This window comes from Anguilla anguilla, chromosome 13 (assembly GCF_013347855.1).
Source record: "Anguilla anguilla isolate fAngAng1 chromosome 13, fAngAng1.pri, whole genome shotgun sequence".
Taxonomy (NCBI): Eukaryota; Metazoa; Chordata; class Actinopteri; order Anguilliformes; family Anguillidae; genus Anguilla; species Anguilla anguilla.
Window position 1 is genome coordinate 12946067 of NC_049213.1, and position 24215 is coordinate 12970281.

Below are 24215 nucleotides of genomic sequence, written 5' to 3' on the forward strand. Positions count from 1 at the left end.
GCCATCCTTGAGACATTAAGTGTGATGTCATATCCTCATCACAATATTAGAGCGCAAACCACATCTTTTTCACTAGCTGACCTATTTAAATAAAATATCATTTCTTGCAACTGAGCAGCGCTCCTAGTGCCTGATTCCCTGCTCTATATAGGGTACTTAACCATTCAAGCCTGTTGCCCAAGCCTAGTTTCTATAATGATTTATTGATAATGCCATCCATCCTTTCATCCGTCACAGTGAATTATTTAATTAAAATGTAAAAAAAAAAAAAAAAAAACATTTTAACGCACACAATCAAAAAAATCAGAAAGGGTCGCTTTTGTCTCAAATGGCAGCTACCTTTCCGTACCCGTGACCGATTCCAATTTATGCCACTTAAACCGTTTGGAAACGGATGAGCACGGAATAAAATATGGATGCTTTGGGAAGTAAGGCAGTAAGCTCTGGTGCTCGTCCACACCGCGCGGTGAAATGCGCGGTAATATGAGTCCTAGAAATACCCGCAGCCCAAACGACTGTGTTCGCACGCGGCTTCAGACATGTGATCTAATCAAACAGCCAATCGGACGCCTCCAAGGGAAGAAGGAACTAGGTTAGGAGGCCATCTCCTTTTTTCTTCTGTGACATTTTTTGAGAATGGACGATAATCAGAAATTAACAGCGCAAGAAAATGATAATTGCACAAAAGAAATGAAAAGCAGATTATAGCTGGCTGGCATGAATAAATATATTACAGTATTTTGAGATGAAACCTACTTGTGTGTGTGCGCACGTATGTACTGTACGTATGTAAAACATATGCAGGCATTGCGCAAATATTTATGTGACATTAAAAAGGTGGTTTAGATGGGGGAAAAAAACCCCACAAAATTTAGCATTTAACCTTTAAAGGAACCGTGTTCACTTCAAAGAACTAAGCACCTTTGATCAAAGAGATTTTACAGTTTAGTTTGGTGTGAAGAAAAATGTGAGCCGTGTGTAAATGTGAATGCTGGCAGCACATCAGATCTCTGACCAGATATGAATCCAGATATCTACGACATCCTTCAAATCACACCGTGCATAGAATTAAACCGGTATATCGCATACCGATTGGTTCAAATCCCAGGGGTTTTTAATCGCAGCTGCGAAAACACTCGAATTGCCTTGGAGCTGCTTTGACTTGAGTGCAAAAACGGCATATAGATTGTGTAAAGGTTTAAAAAAAAAATAAAATAAAAATGCTAGCTACACAAGCAGGCAGGCGAGAACTCACGAACCACTGTGGATAAAGGTTGGGTTCTGCAAGGCAAATGAATAATATATCACAAGGAGAATTCTAAAATGGTGAATGTTAAAGATCAATGCGCTTGCATCTGGTAAACTGGCGGTGCAGATGCGAGTGTAGGTGGGGTGGGGAGGGGGTGGGGCTAAGGGGGGGGGGGGGGCACGGAGCCACCTCGCAAGTGTGAAAGTGGACGCGGACAGCCAGGGCGAACCAGGCTGGGGGCCCAGTGTTTTTCCACTGGCTTGAGCACACCCCGCTATGGGCAGGCCAGACTGAGGGAGAGGGGGAAGGGTGGTGGCGGCAGTGGGGGGGCGGGGGTGGGGGTAGGGGGGTGTGGCTGAAGCGAGGCAGGGAATGTCACACATTCTGTCAATGAGACTCCCACAGCCTGGTCTTGTTTACCCAAACCGGCCATATGCTGAATGCTTGGGGTTACCACATTTGGCCTGGATCAGACCCTCCCCTCCCTGCCCTGCTGCAGCCGCGTAGCCCCAGGAAGTAGTCCATCACCCCCAAAGAGGAAGCAACCCCCCTTGGAGCGCACACTGAGCGCACAGCACCCCGTCCCACAGCCTACCGGGCACACTAGAGGACATTCTAAACCTTTTTACCATGCTGAAAGGCATTACTGCTGACTTCAGCCTACGAAGAGCCACTAGCCTGACTCTATGGATCTATGACTGCATTGATTTTCTCAACCTAGCGCTGTTCTAGCCTTGACAGTTGCACTTAATTGTGTTTAGTACTGTTTAAGAGCATCTGCTAAACGCCTGTATGTAAATACCACACTCTACAGGAGGGTTCTCCAGCTCAGCTGCTTCTTCCACGGGCTTGTCGTCACGCAGACCCTACACTGGACACACATTTGCCATACACTATTTAAAAACAACGTATAAATGAAATTTACTTATATTCATTTATTCATATATTCCTTCTTAAAATATGCACAGCAATTGCGTATTATTCTGTCACTAGTGGGAGGTATGCTAACATTGAGCAGACGTAGGCTAGGCCTGGAAAGTCACAATATTTGAAGCATCTGATGCATTAATAAGATCGATATACGCCATATGACATTCCAGCATTCCTTGTTTATGTCAAGAAATTCAATTAAACCTTGTAGCACTCTGCTTTGAAAGCAACCAACCCAGAAAATTTATGAGGTTGGGCAACAGTATGCATATTTCATCTTTGTAAGAGGGTGGATTTGGTACAATTTGAATTAGGTGAAAAAAGTGAGCCTCAAGACATTCAGTGACATTTCTAATTATCAAATTCACTGCATAAATTCACACTCAGATTGGAATTGGTTTGCATAAAAATTTCTTAAACTAATTTCCAGTCACAACGTCGCAAGTGCAGAATGAATCTGAAATTAAAGTCAGAATTATCCAAAGTTATCCTGTCCAATGACTGAAGGAAGCCGACTTAGAAGTAAGTCACCGGGGAAAATAGTTTAGTAAATTATTTGATATCATATTGCAATCCAGCATAAATAAGCGCCCCAGTTATACCCCCAGCTGTAGAAAATCTGTTGTGGTCAACACACAGTAACTTGATTTTAAGTTATTTCAAAAATGTAAATAAAAATACATTCATGTTAACTAACTCTGTCTGTTGCTCCCTGTAATTAACTGTGTTACAGGAATCCTCCAAGCCAAGCCACAACACACTCTGCAGTCTTCTTCTCCTCTCTTTTAATTGGGTGACTCATTCATATGTTAAAAGCACTATATAAATAAATATGCGTGTGTGTGTGTATTCGCGTGCATGTGTGTATAATCTTTCCATTCATTCTCTCTCTCCACATAGTTGTGTGCCAAGGATGTAAATAGTACATCTAGCGCATAGTGGTTTTAGTCATTCTAGGCCTTACTAGAAGCTAGCTAGGGAGCTATCACTCAGTACAGTAACATACTTAGTAAGGACAGGAATGTGTCAAAATTGTATGCCTCTGGGAGCTTCTTTAATTTCCATCAATGGAGAGGATTTGTTTTTGTTTTTAATTTTATCTAATTTCTGTGCATTTTCAGTTCATTCCTGTCTATGGTAAGTTACTTTCTACAGCTTGACAGCAGCTAGGCGGTACTTGGTTGATGGTTCAACAGCAGCTAGGTGACCACATTCAAAACACAAAATGGCATACCTGAATTTGAAGACCCGTTGTCACATTTCTGAGAAATGCAGATTCGAAGAGGCCCCGTTACAGTGGTAAACAAAGCCTCTAAAAGCTGTCCTCATGCCTGCCAACTGCTGCGGTACTCCTCCAGCCTGTCCTGTGCATATTCTCTCGCTCTCTCGGTTTCTCTCTCTCTCTCTCTGTCGTTCTCTCACTCTTATTTTCTTGTTGTCTTCCTGCTCTCTCTCTCTCTCTCGCTCTCTCTCCCTGAAGGTTATTTCACAAAAACACACAAATCTCTACCATCCGCTCCCATTTTTAAAATGGCAGCACAGCATAATCTTGAGGTCCAATGAAGCAATAGGCCTAATTGTTGAAATTGCAAATCAAATCGTTCTCAGGTGGGACAAAGGCAGAAAATATATGGTGGGTAATCTGATACCAGGAGACTAAACCCCAAATCTGTAAGTCTGCCAAGAGTCCCCCAGCAGACCAGGACAATTGGAAGCAAAGCCACAAGGCCTGGGATATGGTTCATTCATATTCCCCTCTGTATTTAATTTTTTTAAAATTTTAAATAACATATGGAGGAGTATGAAATTTCCAACCTACCATCAAGACTCAGAATTAACAATGCAAAACACAAACATGTCAGTAGGACCTCTTTAGGGTACATTTGTCATTCTTTACTTGGCATGGCCTAAAATATAAAAGCAAAAACCCACATCTTTTTTTGAAAGAGATTATTAAAATCAAACCACCAAGACTGAATGAAAATGGGCCATTACTGCCAGATATTACTTCTAGCTCATGAATCATGCAACAGTGTGAAAGGTTTAAGGGACCCTCCCACTTCCATTTGCAGAACACAACTTAGTGATTAAAATGCAGCCTGGAAAACTGATAAGGGGCCAAGCACTGTCCCAGGGGGCACTCGCGGTATGCGGGGGACAGCACATTCTCTGGATTACTGCCGTGATTGCACCCCTGGGGTCGAAAGACCTGGGGCGCCGACAGACCGTGGCCATTTCTACAGAGAGCTGACCGGCCCGAGCGTGCCTGCAGGACAGAGGGGAGTGGGAAAGCTCTGAGAATGGCCCGTTTCATCACACGACAGAAAGTAAGAAAAATAGCGCCCACAAGCTATTGAGGCTCCCAAAAAAAATTTTTTTATTGTGACAACATTTCATCAATTACAGGGATGGGAGGATCGGACATTAAGAATATTTGAAAGGAAAAAAAAACCTTACTTGCATTTTATATCACCAGAATGTGTAGGAAACACCCTATGACACAAAATAGATCAAATACACTATATGACCAAAAGTATCTGGACAGCCCTTGGACTGGGGCTGTTTTTTCATGGTATGGGCCAGTCCCCTTAGTTCCAGTGAAGGCAAATCTTAATGCTACAGCATACAGACACATTCTAGATGATTCTGTGCTTCCCCAACATTTTGGTGGAAGGCCCTTTCCCGTTTTACCATGACAATGCCCCCCGGGTCACACAGTGAGGCCCATATACAAATGGTTTTTCTCAAGAACGGTGTGTAAGAACTTGACTGACCTGCACAGAGCCCTGACCTCAACCCCATCCAACACCTTTGAGATAAATTGGAAAGCCAACTGCAAGCCAGTCGTAATCACCCAATCAGTACCTGATCTCACTAATGCTCTTCTGGCTGAATGGAAGCAAATCCCAGTAGCAATGCTCCAACATATAGCATAATGCCTTCCAAGAAGGGTGGAGGTTGTTATAGCAGCAAAGGGTAGACCAACACCATACAAATACTTTTGACCATGCAGTGGATATGGGCAATAGTAGATTAGTGCGAGGCAGACAAAAATATTAATCGCCTATATAACTGCAACCAGCATTCTAGATTCCCAACCTTAGCACATCACCATTTACCATTAAAACCATACTGATACATATAAGTACTTTAATTGGCACTTTTGGTATAAATGCCCAACAGTCATGATATGGGTTAACATGCAGGAAGTCACAGTAGAGGAACAGTATAATTGTAGAGAACTGTATTACACAGTAACCTAACTGGAATGTGGCTTCACGTGACAGCCTTGCTTTGTTCATATTAGCCGTCATTTTGCTGGCTATCAAGAAAGCCTTTCAAGGCTCGGAATTTATTACCATAAGCTTAAACTGTAAGCCAGAGACCACTGCCTCTATTGAGAACACACTGCCTCTCTTTCTACGTTGGCAAGCTCGTTCTGGTCTTCTGACAAGTGAACTGGACTAGCCATTAAGCGTTTCTCAACGAACACTGGGAAAGGATCAAGTTCAGTCAATCCGAGACAGAGTGTACATTCTTTTCAGTAAGGTAGGCTATCAAAAATGTTGCTCAAAGAAACAGATTTAGTTTTTTTTACACCAAACAACTTTTTTGAAAATGCAGATGTTTAAAAACAGTCTGAGATAACACACTGTTTTTGTAACAAGAGAGTAAGACGGCAGTTGGGGGACTGAGATGGGAGTCTTAGCAAAGTCAACTGCAGATAGATATTTTAAAAGCAGTAATGTGGGGGAAAATCTTGAAGAGTTTTGTGTGCAAATCAACTGAGGAGTTGGGTCCATGAATTAACAGTGTAATCGACTGCTCCAGGTGATCTATTATGTTCTGAGAAACAACGAGAACCAGCAGGCCATGTAGCACGACCAGGCCTAAGGACCAGTGTTTCTGTGGGAACACTGAATCAATGGCATATGTGTATAGGGTAAATATACTATAAATCCATAAAGGGGGGGAAATCTTGGTGCACAGATTGTAGCTTGTAAATGTAAACAATTTGGCCTGCTTTAAAAAAATTTTTTTAAAACGATAAATGTAAACGTCAGACCTAACCCTCTTAGACAGGGGGGGAAGTTCTGTTGTTTCTAGTAACGTTATCTCCTGCCGTGGTGATGTATGGCCTCCACCTTCCACCGTGTTACAATGTAAACCTTCTTTATATTGCTGTGTCGACGGAGTGCTTCCCTTATGTCTCTAGCCGGGTATCACACTTCTGTTCTTCTTCTGCTTTACAGGCGGTGGACGAACGCTACAGTGTAACAGCCGGTTATATCGGTAATGAACTAAATAATATAAATTTATGACGATTAAATAACCATCACCGTCGTTTTTTACTGAGATATATAGTTATATTGATTATCATTCCATCCCCATCCCTGACATTTAAGGGCCATGTAGCATGTCCTTTAAAGTTCACCCCTGTCTCACTCAGCTAAGAACTATTTTATGTTGCTTTAGACTGTTCTTTCACAAATAAGGGAAAGGGCTTGATGGCAAAGGTTATATCACTCTCCAAACATATGTATGGTGGAGCATGTGAGCGGTCCCCCAACTACCCCAGGGACCTAGCTGCACACAAGGAAAAATTTTGGGGTAGTTTGGCAGAAATGGACATTTCCAAACCAGAAGGTGCGAGATCCAGTCATCTCTGTTGTGTGCCCCCAGATACGCCACTGAGAACCAGTGTTTCCTGTGTGTTTGGTGGAATTCACACACATGTTTGTAGGCCGCCTTTGGAGAGTTGTGTGGTCATTTAGCCTCCTTGGATTTGGCACATCCTGCAAGACGCATTCTTTGGAGATCATTTAAACACGCTTAATCAAATGTGTTCCAGAAGGCCCCCGCTCGGAGAGGCAAGCATCTGCTCTCCTGCACGACAAGGCCTGCTTCGCACATGCCGCAGCCTTCGCACGATTAACTTTTCACGACGTGGAGCTGCGCACCCCTGACATCACTTCCTTTCATTTCGGGGATCATGCAGCTCGGTCAAATAGCCAGGAACGCCTGGGTCAGCCAGGACTCGGGGCACAGAGACAAACGGCGAGGGGAGACGCGGGCCGAAGGAAAGGTCTGAGGCACTCGGTCTTAATTAAAAGATGAAACGGCCCTTTTGTCATTTCGGGGACATCTCGCAGAGAGCACCGTTAAACTGAATTTATCGTCGCGGAGGCTGGGCGCCCCAAGGACGCGCGCCGCTCGCCGCTTGGACGTGTCATCGAACAGCTACCTGGCACCAGCCAGGACCCGGAAGGGGGGTGGGGGGTGGGACACAGGAGGTGGTCTGGCGGGGGGGGGGGGGGGGGCTGGAGGGGTGCGACGGCAGGGCAGAAGAAGGTGGTCAGGATGTTTCTTAAATTCACTCAAAAGCCTCTTCGTCATGAACCACAACAAAAAGGCTGCACTGCTGACCCCATCCGTAACCCGATAAGGCCCAGCGCACCGCCGCCCAACTGCAGTTCAAACGCACGAGAAAACACACAGGACCGCGGCAGCCAGGCTGCCAAGCGCCGGGGCAGCGCTCAGTCAGACTGCATTACACAAGGCTTTAGTGATGAGAGGGAAACAAAAAACATTTTAACATCGTAAGATCTTCCAGAGCCAAAACAACACAGCAGCCAAGATGGCCGCCGCACATAATAAACTGCTGCTCCTGTGGCATTACAGACGATCCTAGAATTTTAAAAGTATTTCCTTCCTCAATAAACCAACAGCCAAGCCCCCAACCCCCCCCCCCCCCCCCCAAAAAAAAAGTTTTATGAATCCACCACAAACAGCAGCAGACTTCAAGTTCATTTTCAAATTAAACCGACTTATCAGAAACAGGATCTTTAGTCGAGATGTTTTTAATGAGTGTGCACTTTAAATTTAGGACCTTCATTAGCATCAGATCAAAGCACTTTTGTGACGCACGTTTGGCAGAGTAAACTTCAGACACTTGCGCACACATGGGGATGACTGCTGGGAAAACCATTAGCCTGTCTCACGCAGAACGCCTGACGTATGTGCTGAATTTAAGGTCATGTAAAAAAAACCATTGGAGGTATGCAGATATCAACAAAAATCTCGATATAGATGCATGTACATATAAGATATATATACATACTTAAAAATATGTATGTATATACACACAGTGGCCACTTGAGTAGGTCCACCTATCTAGTACTGGGTATGGCCCCCTTTTGCCTCCAGAACAGCTTGTATTCTTTGACGGACGGATTGAACAAGATGCTGGAAACATCCATGCTGAATTGATAGTATTACACAGTCTCTGCAGATTTTTCAGTCACACATTAAAGATGCCAACCTGCCGTTCAAAGGTGCTCTATCGGATTGAGATCTGGGGACCGTGCCAGCCATTAGAGTGAGTCACCGCCATGTTTGTGAAACCAGCTTGAGATGATGCTTGCTTTGTGACACGGTGCAATATCCTGCTGGATGTATCCATTTGAAAAATGGTACATTGCGGCCATAAATAGATGGTCAGCAATGATGTTTACGCGTGCCGTGGCATTCAGATGATGCTCAGTTGGTATTAAGGGGCCAAACGTGTGCCAACAAAACATTCCCCACACCACTACACCGTCACCAACAGCCGGCACCGTTGACACAAGGCAGGATGGACCCATGGATTCATGCCGTTTACACTGGAATCTGTATGTTGCAGCAGGAATCAAGATTCATCAGACAAATCTTCAATTGTCCAGTATTGTTGATCATGTACCCACTGTAGCCCCAGCTTCCTGTTCTTAGCCAACAGCAGTAGACCCTGGTATGGTTTTCTGCTGCTGTAGCCCATCCACTTCAAGGTTCAACATGTTGTGCATTCAGAGATGACCTTCTAAACACCACTGTTGCAAACAGCTGTTAACTGAGCATTCATGGTCGTACCTTTTGCCTGAACGAGTCTGCCTCTTCTCCTCTGAACTCTGTCATTAACAAGGTATTTTCACAGAAGTTCTGCTCACTGGATGTTTTTTTCTTTATCACACCATTCTCTGTAAACTGTATAGACTGTGGTGGTGAAAATCCCAGAAGTGCAGCTGTTTCTGAGATGTAGGAACCACCACTCCTGGCACAAATCAATCAAACCACAGTCAATGCCACTTAGATCATGCATCTTGCCCATTCTAATGTTTGGTTGGACAACAACTAAACCCATTCACCATGTCCACATGCTTTATTTATTAAGTTGCAGGAACATGATTCGCTGCTTGAAGGAGCAGGCTATTTGGATTAGCAAGCAGGTATACCTAATAAAGTGGCCATTGAGTGTACATATGGACTGCACAAAAATGTTAAACTGCTATGGCATTGTATGTCCAAACTAATATCCAATATAAATTGAATTTCTCATTTACAGATTGTGGCCAATTTGTGGCCATTCCTTACAGTAAGAAGAGTAACATGTGAAATATTCACCATCTGTTTCCTTCAAAAATTCAAATGTGACATGCTGCTATGTAATATCAGTTTAACCGTTCACTGAGAAACCATCTTAAATGATCTGTTAATTTTTTTTTTTTTTTTAATTTTGACAGGACACACAAACCATTCAATAATCAGCCTTGCGAGGTCGTTCACTTGCCGTTCCAACTAGGTTTGTTTTCCTCGCAGATCGTTTTCAAATTGTAACGTAAATTTTTTCAAAAAGCTCCAATTTCATTCCCAGCTCAAAACCGATTACGCACGTCAGTCGATAAAAGGTAATGAAAACGGATCCTTTTTCTCTTTTTCTTTCAGAGAACAGCCGCAGGCGCTGCCTCACAACACCTCGGTGTGCCGGAGTGAAACTGCAGCCGCGTCGCTATTCAAAGGGCACGCGCGGGGGAAATAACAATGGCGCGGGATTACACCAAATCCTGCAGCGTCTTTTCACAAGACTACCGTAAGCATATTATGATGTAAAACCCAGGCTTACAGAGATCAGCCCTAATTGCACCTTGCAACATACCAGGCCAAAACACAGCCAAGAATTTAGTCTTGAAAGAGTTTACGGTCAGGTAGTGATGCTCAGAGGCGGATACAGTCCAGAAAACATCCCATAATCAAAGACGGGATGGTGACATCGCTAAGCTCGTTCCAATTTGCCACCGCTCCTTGGTCCTATTGCGTGCTGGACAATGCTTGAGTGGGCGAGACCAAATCCCGCTCTTACAACATGACAGCAATTAACCGTTAAGAGAAGTCCTTAAACCTGAAAGACTGGTACGTGGAACTCATCTGCTCTAAAAAAAAATATATATATATAACAAAAACCCAAAAACAAGACGCGGGAAGGAGGGTTCAGGAGAGGCAGACAAACCAGCTGAGCACGGAATGTTCCTCCATGGCAGGTTTCTGTCAGGCCACGCCCTGCCCCCCCCCCCACTGCCGCCCGCTGTCCCCGACAGCCGGGATTATCAAAAAAATTCCCGTTCCGTGACGGAACCGGCGGGTCCGACGAATCGCAGCGGGCCGTGAAATTAGGAGTGCTTTCAGCTGAGTTCCATCAGGACCTGTCAGTCAGACATCCTGCAAACCTCCAGCGCGGGGCGGCGCAGGGGGGGGGGAGGGGGAGGGGGAGGGGGGCGTGACTGGAAGCGCCTGACGATCCTTCATTTTCCCAGACAGGCATGAACTCGGCACGGGCGCCTCCCTCCCCCCGCGACGTCGGGATGTCGCGGCTGGATCTTTTATGGCCCGACCGTCCCCGCCGCAGCCACAGCCGGGCAGGGGGGCTCACAGCGGCCCTGCCAGACAGAGCCTGGGGCCCAGGTGAAGGGTTCATCGAGAGCAATAAAACACGGAGCGACAGGCTTAAAGAGCACCCGGGGCCATCCGAAGAACCTGAACCCCACTAGCCGACCTTAAAATTACCATCGGACACAAACGCCTAATTACAGCTTGAATCCCTTTTAGGCCTTCTGGAAAAATTCTATACTATATAAATACTATAGAAATCTGAACCCCAGGTTAAGGGTTTATTTAGACCGTGAGAGCAATATACAGCCAAAAAATTACATTTTACATACAAACTGTTGGGAAAAATCCAAAAAAGATCATTTTCCTTAGACCTGGTTCTGCTCTTTTATGGACCCACCATTCGATCGTAGCTGGGAGTCTCATTAGCGTTACTTTGCGGTCAGCTCTAATCTGGAACCGATGCAAATCAAGTCTTTTCCACGCTCCCAAAAAAAAAACAACGTTTTTTTAAATTTTATTATTCTTTGGGAACGAAGTCGAGGACGTAAATGGCGGCCTGACGGGACGCAGTCCCGCCCCGCATTTGATCGCTCCCCCCGGCGGCTGCCCGCACGTCCGCGCGGCTTCCCCCCCAGGGCCGAGCGTGCGGAACAGCCCCGCCGCAAATGAAGCATCGCCCCAATCCATGGGGGGGGGTTAACTCCAGCGCTCTGGGTACGGCGACGTGCGGTGTTTCGGGACAGAGGGGAGGGAAGAGAGAAAGCAACGATCCCTCTGAACAGCTGCCGCTGAGGATCCCGGACGCTAATACCATCATGCCGCATTTTTCCTTTCGGTTCCAGAGAGAAATATTTGCTAAGCTGAGAAGACGCGAACAACAACAACAACAACGTTTTATCCCGCTTTTTTTAAATCGCTCCAGAGGCTTAGCGCTCTGAGAGAAAGCGCTTTTGTGAGTCTGAATCCCAAACAGAGGGTCAGGAAGTGTGGGCGCATTGTAAAGAGGGGTTACAATACACTAAAAAAATGTTTTTAATTGAATTACTGCTGTAAATTTCTGTACTGTTACAGTTATCTTAGACACTTTATGAAGACGGTGAAACACTCCACAGGGTACGCGCACAGCACTAGGAACGGTGTACACGGAGTCATTTCGTCAATACGCGTAAAATATTTACAGTCGGATATATATATATTTTAAGAGGTGACGGGGACGCGGAAAATGTACTCGCTCATTAAACGGGTCTTCGGGGAACCGCCGTCTGAATGCGCCGAGTGCCTGCGGGGGAGAGGCTAAAGATCAGGACTCCGGTCTGAATGCCTGCGACGAGGGGCGTGGCCATTGTGTCGCTAAGCGGGCCACTTAACCACAATCACTCCTGTGGGAGGCATTAATGGGAACCCGTCTGGACCCTCATCCCCCCCCCCCCCCTAACAATTAGTCTCAAGGCCATGTGCCAGGGAGTAACGTGCTAAAGACGTGCTAATTGCCGTGGCCACACATCAAAAATGCAGATCTTAAGTTGATACTCCAACCTTCACGATGCCAGTTAATCGCTCCCACTGCCCTAATGGCTGTGCTTCCAACACAGGACAAGCAGAACCAAGGAGAAGACCGAGACAAGACTGCCAAGTTGGATGCTTTACTGCCGCACAGCTGTCGAAAACAGAATTTTTTTTTTTATAAAGCCAAAGAACACTCACTTGCGCATCGTCCTGCAGACTGGAATTTCACAGATAACGTGTTCAGCGATCGTTTGAGAGCAACATAAATTCCAACCCTAAAAACAGGAGGAGGAGTAGGAAGGCACTAGGTCTAGATCTAGATCTAAATGAGACTGTCTGATGACTTTTTTTCTACAAGGCAATTCAGAATATATGCATTTTCCTGTAGAAACACATTCAGGGGGTTTGGCTAGTTTTGAAAGCTACTAAAAAGCTAGTTCATCAACCAGTGGTCAACCACTGTTGGCAGTTTGAATCAGAGTAACTAGGACACAGCTACAGACTGTAAAAAGCCAATCACAGTAAACAAAAACCCTGTGTGACTAAGACAGAGAATTCCTATTGGCTAATTAAGGGTCATCATTGCCCATCCGAGTTCCCAGAAACACAATGCTCACATATTGCGTAATCTTCTTTCTCCTTACTCACATTTCCTCCACACCAAACACGAAATTTTTTTTTTTTTTTTTGGAATGCCCAATTCCATTCCTAATTTGGAATGTCCAATTATACAATTAACTGTTCACAGCTGCGTTCTCGTCGATGCGAGAGAGCGCAGACATCCGCGGTTCTCCTCCAGGTGCTGGCAGCCCACAGGCCAGGCCTGCACAGGATCCAGTCAGAGACGGACACCTCATGTGCAGCTTTAGCAAGCGGGCCCCGGGCGCCAGACTGACCCACGGGGGGTCACCAGAGTGCAATTAAACGTGAACCCCCATAACCGGCTGAACCCTCTCGACCCCGGGCAACGCAAAAACACCATCACGGGCGGGGCTGCCAGCCGCTTACTGGCACTGGCACGCCCCGGACTCAACCTGTAACCGCGGGGATCGGTAATCGCAATGGAACAGCGCCTTCGACCAAAGAGCCACCGACGGCGGAATTGTTGGCGGGTGTGAAAAAGTCATTTGAGTTCCGCCGCAGCGGGCGGGGTCTTCTACCCGACCCCCGCCCCTCACCGCACAGCTTCGCTCCTTCTGCACGACGGCCAGGCTCGGGGCAACTCCTCCCGTCGCGCTTCTGGGATTTCAGCGGCGGCGCAGACCGACGCAGGAACCCGAAGCACGTACGCTACGTACGCTATGCGAGAGCGCCGCCTCTCGCCTGACCCGGCGCCAGCGGCCGGCAGCGGGATTGGCGCACCCCTCCGCTGCAGCGGCTGCGCAGCTCAGCTGGCGGACTCTACAGCGGTAAGAGGCAGCACGGCGGCGGCCATCATGCGCACCAGGCGGCGTGGCGCTCGCTGATAAAGACCGAGCGTTTCATTGGTGCGACAGGCCTATGAGTACGGTGAGATAAAAACTAGGATAAAAACTGTCTCCAATAGGGATGTTTTACCAATGAATAATGAATATCTTGTGCATCGATGCAGATTTTGCGCAATACTGCAGATCTAAACTTGGTCTAAAGTTCAATACAAACAGTATGTCAGTTAAGGTCATATAAAGGACGGTAAGATTCAAAAAGTGGTTCGTATTTGGGGAGACGTAGCTTCGGAAACTGGATTATCCACATCTGGGCGTTATTACAATGGTACAAGAAATTCTTTCTCAGCTTTTTCCTCAAGTTACATAGCGCTCGAGCAACTACGCCACAGAAACAAAATGCACAGCCGTCCAAAAAAGCATTTTTGCCAAGCGACAGGACACATCAGTACAAAATGAGACGGCGCACCAAACCCTTGCAGGTTTTCTTGAGCCAAGAATCGCAAATCTTGAATCTCTCTGCACATACGAGCGGTTGAAACCAATATTTTTGGCTGGGGACAGCTATTTTAGCGCACAAACAGCAGTAAATTAGCCGTCTGTGAAAAAGGGGGGGGGAAGCATGCTTGGAATCTTCTTGCTCTTCTCCATCGTGCAGCTCACTCTGGCACAGGGACTACTCGTCACAAACTGAACAGGACCGCTCCAGAAAAAAGGCCAACTTCAGCATCGCAGCCGCGGGCCCGTCTCGTCGCCGTCAACGCCCCCGTCGTTTGGTGACGGCTCGGGCTAGCCGGGACGGCCTCCGAAGCGCGCCGATGGCCGCCGTTTCTCTCCACCCAGCGGGCCGCTGGCCGGGCCGCCCGCGGGGCGGAGGGGCAGAGGACCGGGGACGCTTGCGTGGGGGGGGGGGGCCCGATCCCAGACCGGGTCGCGGGGCGGAGACCCCGCGTTTCGGCTGAACACGCAGCCCGAGAGAGCAAACGCAGGCAGTAACACGCATTGCCCTTTTCCTGATGTGATGAAACGCAGCTCTTCTCTCTGCACGGCAGCCATAACTTTGCTTTTTTTTCTTTCTTTTTCTTTTTCTTTTTTTTTTACATTGCCGAGAAGACGGCCATAATTTCCAGGACTCTTATGACACAGCAATCTAAACAGTACTGATAAGAGTACCCGGCAGACAGACGACAGGGAGGGGGGCGGCGGGGGCAAGAATTATGTAAACAGATGACACAGGGGTATCGAAAAATACATAAATCCAAGGGCTACAGCCCTGCTTCGTACATCGACACTAATTTTGGGACTAATAAAGGGATGGCTGATAGCATTTTGCTTCATACGAGCATATTTTGATAAGAAAAAAGGCTTCCGTGCTTAATCATGATGTACTCGTCATAAAGCACCCTATTAATTCTAACTCCGATGCCCTTGAACTGAATCCAATTCTATACTTCACCTTATTACAGTGCTGCAATACGGAGTTTGGTGATGGCCAAAATCAGCAAAATACGCAAAGTGAAAAAAAAAAACACTGTTACTCATTGCTTACATGAATAGCTTAAGAGCAGTCCTAGATGTGGTCCCAAGTATTTCATAGCCCTCTTGGGATTCTTTTTTTTTTTTTATATTGTGAAGGCGAGCTGTCGACCTGCTGAACTATCACAGGAAATGAAACCAGCTGCAACATTACATAACTGCAGGGGTGAGAAGACCAGAGGTTCCATGTGACACCCCTACACGAGTTTTCTTTAAATGCTTCCCGGGCACTGACACACACGTACACACAGTGTCAGTGCGAATGGCAGCTGAGTAATCTCAAAGCTATGGTACTGTGACCTCACTATTTCCACCCCCCCCCTCCACCCCCCTTGCCAGCTCAAAGGTTCCCCTGACCGATCCACACTTTTTGGGACTGAGCTGCTGCCCCTAGAGTCCTGTGGCCGCCCACCCACCCCCGACAGCCGAACTCCCCCCGCCCCTCCCCCTCCCCCTCCCCCTCCACACGGAGCCCCCGCATCGCGTGCCTTCGCCCTCACAGGACGGGCAGGGCAGGCAGTGCTCCGAATGGCGGTAAGCCCCCCCTGTGTCCCCGTCCTTGTTAAGCAGCCATGGGGCCTTCCACCCCCCACCCCCGACCCCCCTCCTTAGCGCACGGCGCGTTCCGTCTGTCCGCCCGTACAGAACTACCCCCAGTCGACGCCAGTAAAAGTCCATCTGGGGCCGAGCGTTCCCTCCCCCCTTCAGTCACACATACTTCCTGGATTAATGACCTTCCTCCATCCAGATGTTGCTTTGCAGGGTGTGAGGACTGGAAGGGGGATGGTGTGAGAGAGTGAGTGAGTTTGTGAGTGTGTGTGTGCTGGGGGGGGGGGGAGCTGCTCAGCACATCTCCTTAACCCTCGATCTGCTGGGCTGCTCAACATCTGTTCTTTCCAGCGCTTATTTCCAGTAAAAAGGGCTCTGAGGAGATTACCGTCACATTTCCAGCTCTGGGTGTGACGCAAACGGTGCCGCGAAAAAGACCCCCCCTCAGTTCCCGAGATAACCGTCCATCTCCGCGCGTCGAGTCCGGTTTGCGAAACAAACAGCCATCGGGGGAGTCTCTCCAGTACAGAATTCCCCTGGCAGACGCCACTTTGTTTGGCCGCAGTTTTCTCGACCGCGCCCGAAGGTCGACCCCTCCTCTCCCCAGTCCACCAGCCTCCCGTCTCATCTGGACGAGCCGTGTGGCTGAGCGTCCAGTGCGGCCTACATTCTGCTCAAAAAACCTCCAGCGTCCGGCTGCGACCCTGCCAGACGCAGGTCCTGGGGCCCCACTCCTGGCAGGGGTCTTCTCCCGGGCCTTGACCGCGTAGCCCAAATTAACTTCCCATTAGCTCCTCCGACGGCCGGCCTCCCATCGATTGGGCACAGATGTACTCTCTCTGCGTTGAGTCAGACCCGTCATTCCGCCACCTGGGTGTGGACGGTGGAAAGAACTACACACCCTTTGTTCCAGGAAGCACCGGTGGTCAATGCAAAAAGCTAAGGTTGAGGACTTAGCAACCTCAAGTGAATGGAACCGACTCCAATAGACTCCGCCTTTTTTGTAACATTCTTTCATTTTGCTCACTATTGAAGGAGTAGAAAATGGCAGAAAACACACGAAAGAAAGTACAAAGAGGAAAAAGGCAAACAAGAAAAAAATTTATAAACTTCTGAGCACAGAAAAAGTTGGTTAACAAGTCCTAAATTGCAAAGGAGAATATTCCAAATAATAAACCAGACATATTCCTCATCCATCAAACTTATTTACGTAATTTCCATTGCATCATGCATCTTGAATGGATACTTAGCTGCGTGCGTTGAAATTGAAATATGTCCCAATATTTTTAGCCCAATAAATTTAAACTGGTGTAAGTCACTGGCCTGCTATTTCAAATCTGCTGACCCTGGAACATCTATAAGAGTTTGACTCCTCTGGTATTGCCTTACACTTACCTACAATGTGTTTGCCTGTAAACAAACAAGTGAAAATGCTCATCAAATCTGAGCACTCGGTTCCGAGTCAGAAACAGAGGAAGAAGCCTTTTGACGGTTGCGCGTTTTGCTGTACCCCATTTGGAGCAACAGCAACAAATCACCTCTCCGAAGAGCCTGGATGACTGACACTGATTACATGCAGGTAGAGCACAAGGCCGACAGCGCAAGACGTACACGCTCTATTTTTCTTCCCCGCGATGCAACTGATCGAAGAGTCCGCGCTATGCCGCCTACGTGACAGCGCATACAAAAAAAAAAAAAACTTTCCGGCAAACAATATTTTACACTGGCTAAACAAGCCTGCTTCTGCTTGACCTCCTCTGGTTCAGGGGCAAGCCAACGGGCCCTGTCTAGAGTTTGCAAACACACGGTTGGCCGGGGTCAATTTTGGCGTGGAAAAGACCTCTGGCTGGACTCAGGTGCAGCTGTCCTGCGGCTAAACTGGGTCAGCGGAAGTTCGTCGCAAGTTTCTCAGGCTCAAGAAACAATTACGTCTTTGACCCGTCACTGGGGAGGAGGCGGGGCAGCGCGGGGACGGGACGAGACTGAAAGCCAGCGTGACGTCAGCGCGTCTGGCTGCTTTGTGGTCCCCGCAACGTCCTCGAAGCGGGGGTTTAATACAAAAATGGCACTGACCGGATTTGGGGTTCAAGTTATTGCACATCTGGCCAAACTAACCGAAATAGCAGGGCTGTAAAGATAATGATATTAAATGAAAAGCATTTTCTGAATGACAACGACTGACCATCGTAAATTCAGTCTAATTACAGTCTGTTACAGAGGGCAGGAAAGCCTCAGCCTAGCAGGAGGCTTTAGCGGCATTTTGTGAGTCATTTACGCGGCACCGACACGACTGCCTCCGTGCACACCAGGGGAGGCGTCTGAAACAGACACGCAAAAGAAGGCTGACTTCACCGAAGCAGAAAGCATTTAAAGTGTTCTTTTTAACAAATGCCTTATGAGTACCGCAACGTGAAAATTAAATCAATCCAGAAGGTGCTCATTGGACGACGTCCACTCGCCAATTCATCCAACCGACCGAGAGAAAAAAAATTCACTCTTCTGAGTATAGTTCAAATTGCCTTTGGTAAATTAGTGTGCCCGCACTGGGGACAGCGTGCTGAAAGGCAAGGAAAATCGAAATGTTCCAAGTTGAGCGAAGGGAGGCCATGTTCCTCAGAAGTTACAGCTGGTATGTGCATCAAGGTTCCCTTGAGAAACAGCTCAGGTGGGAGGAGCTCTAGGACTGCACAGGAAAAGTGGAAAGTGAAGCAGTTTGGATGACCCCTTTCTCTACGGCAGCCGTGGAGTCAGACTAGGAGGGACGGGGGCCGATCTGGCTAACCAGGAGCGACGCGGCCGTATAACCGCTGCTTTAACTGTAACCCCCGCCGCCGCACACCGAACGCTGGCGTTCGTCCAGCCCCACACCACCGCCTGGACTTTGTCTGCAGTAAGCCAAACAAACAAGTTCCAAACTGCGTCTAACTAGGCTACATCTGCTTGCTCACTGTGATCGGCCATGGTGACACAACTTCTTTCTTTCTAACTGTGTTTTGATGCATTTTAGTGAAGACCGAAGGCAGACAGACAGTGTAGTCCAGTGGCTCCCAGATTTTTTGGTGAGGTTGCCCTTTGGTAATATGAAATTTTTTAAAGCCCACTCCACACACACACACACACACACACACAAACACATCCAGCAATGCGCCTTTTCCCTTCAACCCTCACCACCCCCCAATTGTACGCATTCTCTCTGCACCCCCCACTTTGGGAACCGCGGGTGCAATCACACGGCTTTCTGTCTCCAGCTTGCACAGAAGTCCATAAGCCTGGATTACTGATGCCACTGGGCTGAAACACAGGTGAGCTTTACAACAGAAATACAACATTGATTTAAACTAAGCAAGGCAGACTAGCAGTAGCCCTACAGTACAAAACTGGAAAACTCTCCCTAGAGATGTAAGGAAGTGACATTTAATGGGGGGTCTCTAGAGTTAGACGGAAGACACCCACTGAGGTGGAACTACGATAATAGTGTCCTGTACACATGGGGTTTAAAAGTCAGAGAGCACGTTTCTTTCTCAGTTTTTGTTGATATATGCTAACCCTGGTAATACCATCCAGTCAAAGGGATGTGCTTTGGGCACACCCAGCAGATTACACATCAGCACAGGCTGAGATTAAAGACGCCTCTCTGCCAGTGGGCAACAGCAGGCAGACAGCACATCACATTCAGACCTGGAGGCTACCATTTCATGAATACAGGAGTGCGCTTGTTGACAATCCTGTTAAAAAATTTTTTTAAAAAGGTGTGCAGCGTTCCGAAAACTTCTCCTGTCCCCAGCTCATGTGAATATTTTCACGCGTTTGAGAATGAAGTCAAGAAAGGAGCAGGCGCTACTATCCATATTTCCGTGCCAGTCCTTAGTAGATGGTGGTTCGGGCAAATAAACCTAACACACCAAATTGTCCAGCTGGTTTTCAAAAACCAACTATGGCAAGGATTTCCTTTGATCAACCATTTGTCATGGCCACTGAACTCTGACACTAAAGGAGAACACACAGCATGCACTCAGGAATACTGAAAGTGAATGTTTTTGTCCTTCCAGGCTGCTAATTAACTACGCTCTGTGGCAATTAAAAGGGGATCCCTCCGAAGAACAAAGACCATTTAAGTCCAATTAAAATCAAAATATATGGGAGGCATATGTTGATACTGTAGTTTCTCCTCCTCTAGGAGAAGCTAAAAAATAAGAGGTTTCTTCATTAAAACGATCCGTCTGGAAGCAAAGACGTTACTTCTCCTGATGTCATGTTAATACCGTCCCTCCATAATTGTCATTTTCGTTTCATCATAGGGGATTTGCCCGGTACGGAGACTGCAGACCTGAACGACTCAAAGCGCGTGCAATCAAAACTACGTAATTGCCTTTCAAAACCAAAATAACGAGTCGTAGTTTTCTGAGTTGCAAACAACAGACATACCATTGTTAAAATGAGATCATATTTAAGGAAAAGATCTGCATTATGCACGTTTTGCCACAGAACTAAACAGCATTGTTAACGTCGATTCAACTGTAGCGTAAGCGTGTCTACGAAAATGATTCATTTCAAATTGCGGTTTCATTTGGGAATTAATTCAATTCTGCGAAATTCCATCCAGAACTCGATACAAAAGCACTCCCCCTGCAATACCCTGTTGCAACAGCGACACTGTTAACCCAGATTAACGCGCGGAAATATCATTGCGTCCTTATTTAGCACAAAGCTACGCATCCCAGTTCCTATAGCAAATATTACAAAACGTAGCCAACATGCCTCAATAAGGACCACGAAGGCGATCGACTACTCAGAGAGTATGCACTTTGTGCAGATCCCTATACATCTGAACATCAAGGGTGAGGGGAAAGGGCGCAAAGCATGTTCTCCTTGTCTTTTTAAAGGGAAATTAAAAACAAAAAGGCTTTCCGTTAACATGTCATTGTGTATAGAATAAGGTAGACAAAATGCAGTGAGGCGGATAATAAGTTAAATAATATTTTATAAATGCAAAACGAATGGTTTTTAATCATTACTAAAATGAGAAAAATGACTTGCGGACAGAAGACTGTTAACAAAAACCTGACACTTCCATGCATACGCCCTTTTCCTTTATTACACCAAATACCCTGGGAGGCGCGTGCATAATTGTTTCCAGAAGTTTGAATTTGCAGCGACGTCTTGAAGTGAATGCAAGCTCTTTTTTGGTGGCCAATCAGCGCAGTTGGCCGCCTGTTGCATGTGCTCTGCAACAAGGGTCGCTTCTGTGTCACGAGAAAGGACACTTGTTGCATGTAAATAACGGGTAATTGACTATGCGAATGATACATGAATGCAAAGTACGATGGTGAAAAGTGTAGCTGGCCGACACCGATTTTGGAGCGTATTTGCATTATAATGGTGTTGCAAGATTTTTGTTTCACCACTCGCCCCTGTAAAACGAATGGAGGCCATTTCATCCGGGCAAGCAAGGGCTCGTGAAGCCTAAACTCCACTGTATCTCGATCGCAAAGCAGGTTTCAGAAGAACCGGTGATTTAAAATGCCAGCTTTGAACGGACTAGCCTACTGACCACGCATCACCACTGGAAACCCGTAATCGTGCATTCGGCATTAAATATACAACGCCAGTTGCATAAATTTCCCAATTCCACAAATTAATTTAAAAAATATAAGCTTTAGAATGACCATACTGCCAAAAAAAATACCCCATAGGCAGGCACAGGGTAGGCTACGTGGATGATGGATATTTATGTGTAAAACGCCTTTTAGATAGACTACCCGAACCCATGACTAGGCTACTACCTTCGCTTCGGTACTATCGCCACGCTTACATGCACGATTGCATAATAACGAAGGAAATATAACTTGGTCGATGGAAAGCGTGGGATATAGCCTATACCCTTCTCGTATGCGTAGCCTAACCAATGTTTCTTTGCAGTTTAGGGTCTAAAAGTGAACGGCCACACAGGCATGTCAAAGAATGAGCCATTGATCACATGGAAACGCAGAACAGCGGCGAACCTATATGAGACCAGGCCGTTCCATTTCATCCCGTTCTACGCAGACAGTCTATACTGTGTACTAACAAGTAGCCTAAGCCACGGAAAACACTTCGTTATAACATGAAAGCTAAGTAACAATCCTCTGAACAATGAGCGGTCATGTAGATACAGATCTAATATATATATATATATAGCCTACTATATGCCGTGAATCGATTACCCCTTTCACTACCTCAAATGCTACTTTAACAAGTAATAAACAATTAACTGTTTACGTGTATAGCTTAGACAGATGTGGTCATACGCGTCGCGTTCATAATTATCCATGTAGAACATCCTTATACAACTGATACAAAATAGTGCCATTGTTACATAGGCTACGGATACATAATTACCACTTCATTTGAGGACGTACTCAAAGATCAAATACAAGGGAGAAAACAAACGAATTTTTAGTTAGCTCATTTGATAATTCTCTTTCCCCAAATGGTTGCGTGGTTGGTGGTTTGCTAGTTAGCTTAGCTTACGTTAATTTCATGAACAAGTGGCATGCATTACGGTGCAGCCAGATCGGCTAGCTACGATGCAAACTGCGTCGCTTTTAAAATTGGTAGGCTATACCATCCAAAAATAATATATGAAACAAATGTGGGAAAAGTAAACGTGCATCAGTTAGACTAAATAAATCAGTGATACTTACCACCAATGGCTGTACCTGGAACGATAACCTCCGAACTGTGCAAAAATCCTAGGAAAAGCAATCCTGCAGCGAACATGTTTGTTACGGAAGATAACATTGTTCATACGGATTTAAAAAAAATAAATGGATAAAAAATAAAACCAGAACAATTAATATTCCACACAACTGGACCGCTTTTCTGGTCCTGTCCAGCAGTAGCTAGCTGGGCACTGTGCCCCCAATGTTTTTGTATGTGCGCCCTCCAACACGCACAAAACGCAGTAAATCCTGTATTCTCTCAATGATTAAAATGCGTGTTTCCAAAAAGAAGGGAAAAAAGCTTTTAGCCCTAAGAGGCTACGGTTTGCTCTGATGTGCGGCTATCATGTAGCCAGTGTATTGATCATCAGCTAGCTTGCTTGCTAGCCAGCTACATTTACCAATAAAAAATGAGAAATAACCGGGGCGGTCAGATATGGGGCCAAACCATACGTTTGGGAGGTGGAAAACGTTTCCTTTGTTTGTATTTGTGATCTCCGTGACAGCTGATAATATCGTTCAGTGCAAAAAAATAAAAAAATTAAAACGCGTTTTCCCTCACCACCCCACCGCCTCTGTTGCTGGTGGTTACAGATTGAGCGGAGGACGAGGTCCAGGTTCGGTACAGCGGGGTTGCTGTATGACGTCACTCTCTCCAATGATAAAACGGAATTCATTCAACGAAAACTCAACGCTTCTGTCTGTGATTGCCTTATATACTCCACGTGATGTGTTTCACCAAACGAGAGGTGAATGCGTTGAGTACACGTTGAAAAAAATAGAATCAGCCCATCTTCCAAAAAGTTGGGATCTGGAGCTACGCGGCATTTTTCATGTGCGCAAGCGCTTGGATTGCCGTGTGCAGTGTTAATCAGCCCATTTAAAAAAAAAATTGCGTACTACTTTAAAATTGTTCTCTTATTCGTTTGATTTAAGCATTTTATTACAAGCTTTGGAACCAACGACCTTCTGAAATGTTTGTAAACATTTGCAAATCAAATATAAGAGTGGTCTGTTATATTGGCCAGGTCTCTGCAACACGCAAAGTATGTTCTGTAGCCTATGTTTACATGTATTCTGCATATTGTAACCCATACGAATGCATCTCATAAATAATCCAAATTATATCAACAGATTGTAAAGGTTAAAGTAATCATTTACATTTGTCATATCTACACCAAGCATATCCCTGATTTATTGTTTTGTTTTATTTTATTTTATTTTTATACATTAAAGAATTAAGAAACACAAGTAAGATAAAGTTACTGGCACTTAGTTGTCACAGTTTAACCCATGGTTATTTTCTTAGATATCTTCTAAAATCACTCCTTCTGCAGAATAATACCCAGGCTGAATCCATTTGAAAAGGTCGTTAAGATAAGATGGTTCATGTATAGTGACCTTCATTGTCACTCAGTGACAACATCATTGTATTTTATCTGACAGGATTACCAAGTAAATTTCAAGGAGAGCTCTGAATTTCATATAATCCTAATGCCCTTCTATACCTGCTCCTTCACAATATTTGAATTTAAACTGAAAGAATTGGCTCTTACAGAGTCAGCTCCGCCAGGCTGCCACATGCGGACCCATCACAGAATCCTCTGGTCATGTTAAAAC

General features: G+C 46.0%; 1 protein-coding gene across 2 annotated transcripts in view; it reads right to left on the bottom strand.

Annotated features, from left to right (window-relative positions):
- LOC118211312 (low-density lipoprotein receptor-related protein 1-like) overlaps positions 1 to 23197 on the bottom strand; it is a 161802-nt gene extending 138605 nt beyond the window's left edge. For both annotated transcript variants that reach the window (XM_035388439.1, XM_035388438.1), the window contains exon 1: positions 22578 to 23197. In XM_035388439.1, coding sequence (XP_035244330.1) covers positions 22578 to 22674 — 97 coding nt within the window. In that variant the 5' untranslated portion in view covers positions 22675 to 23197. The remainder of the gene's footprint in view (positions 1 to 22577) is intronic.
- Positions 23198 to 24215: the final 1018 nt, after the last annotated feature.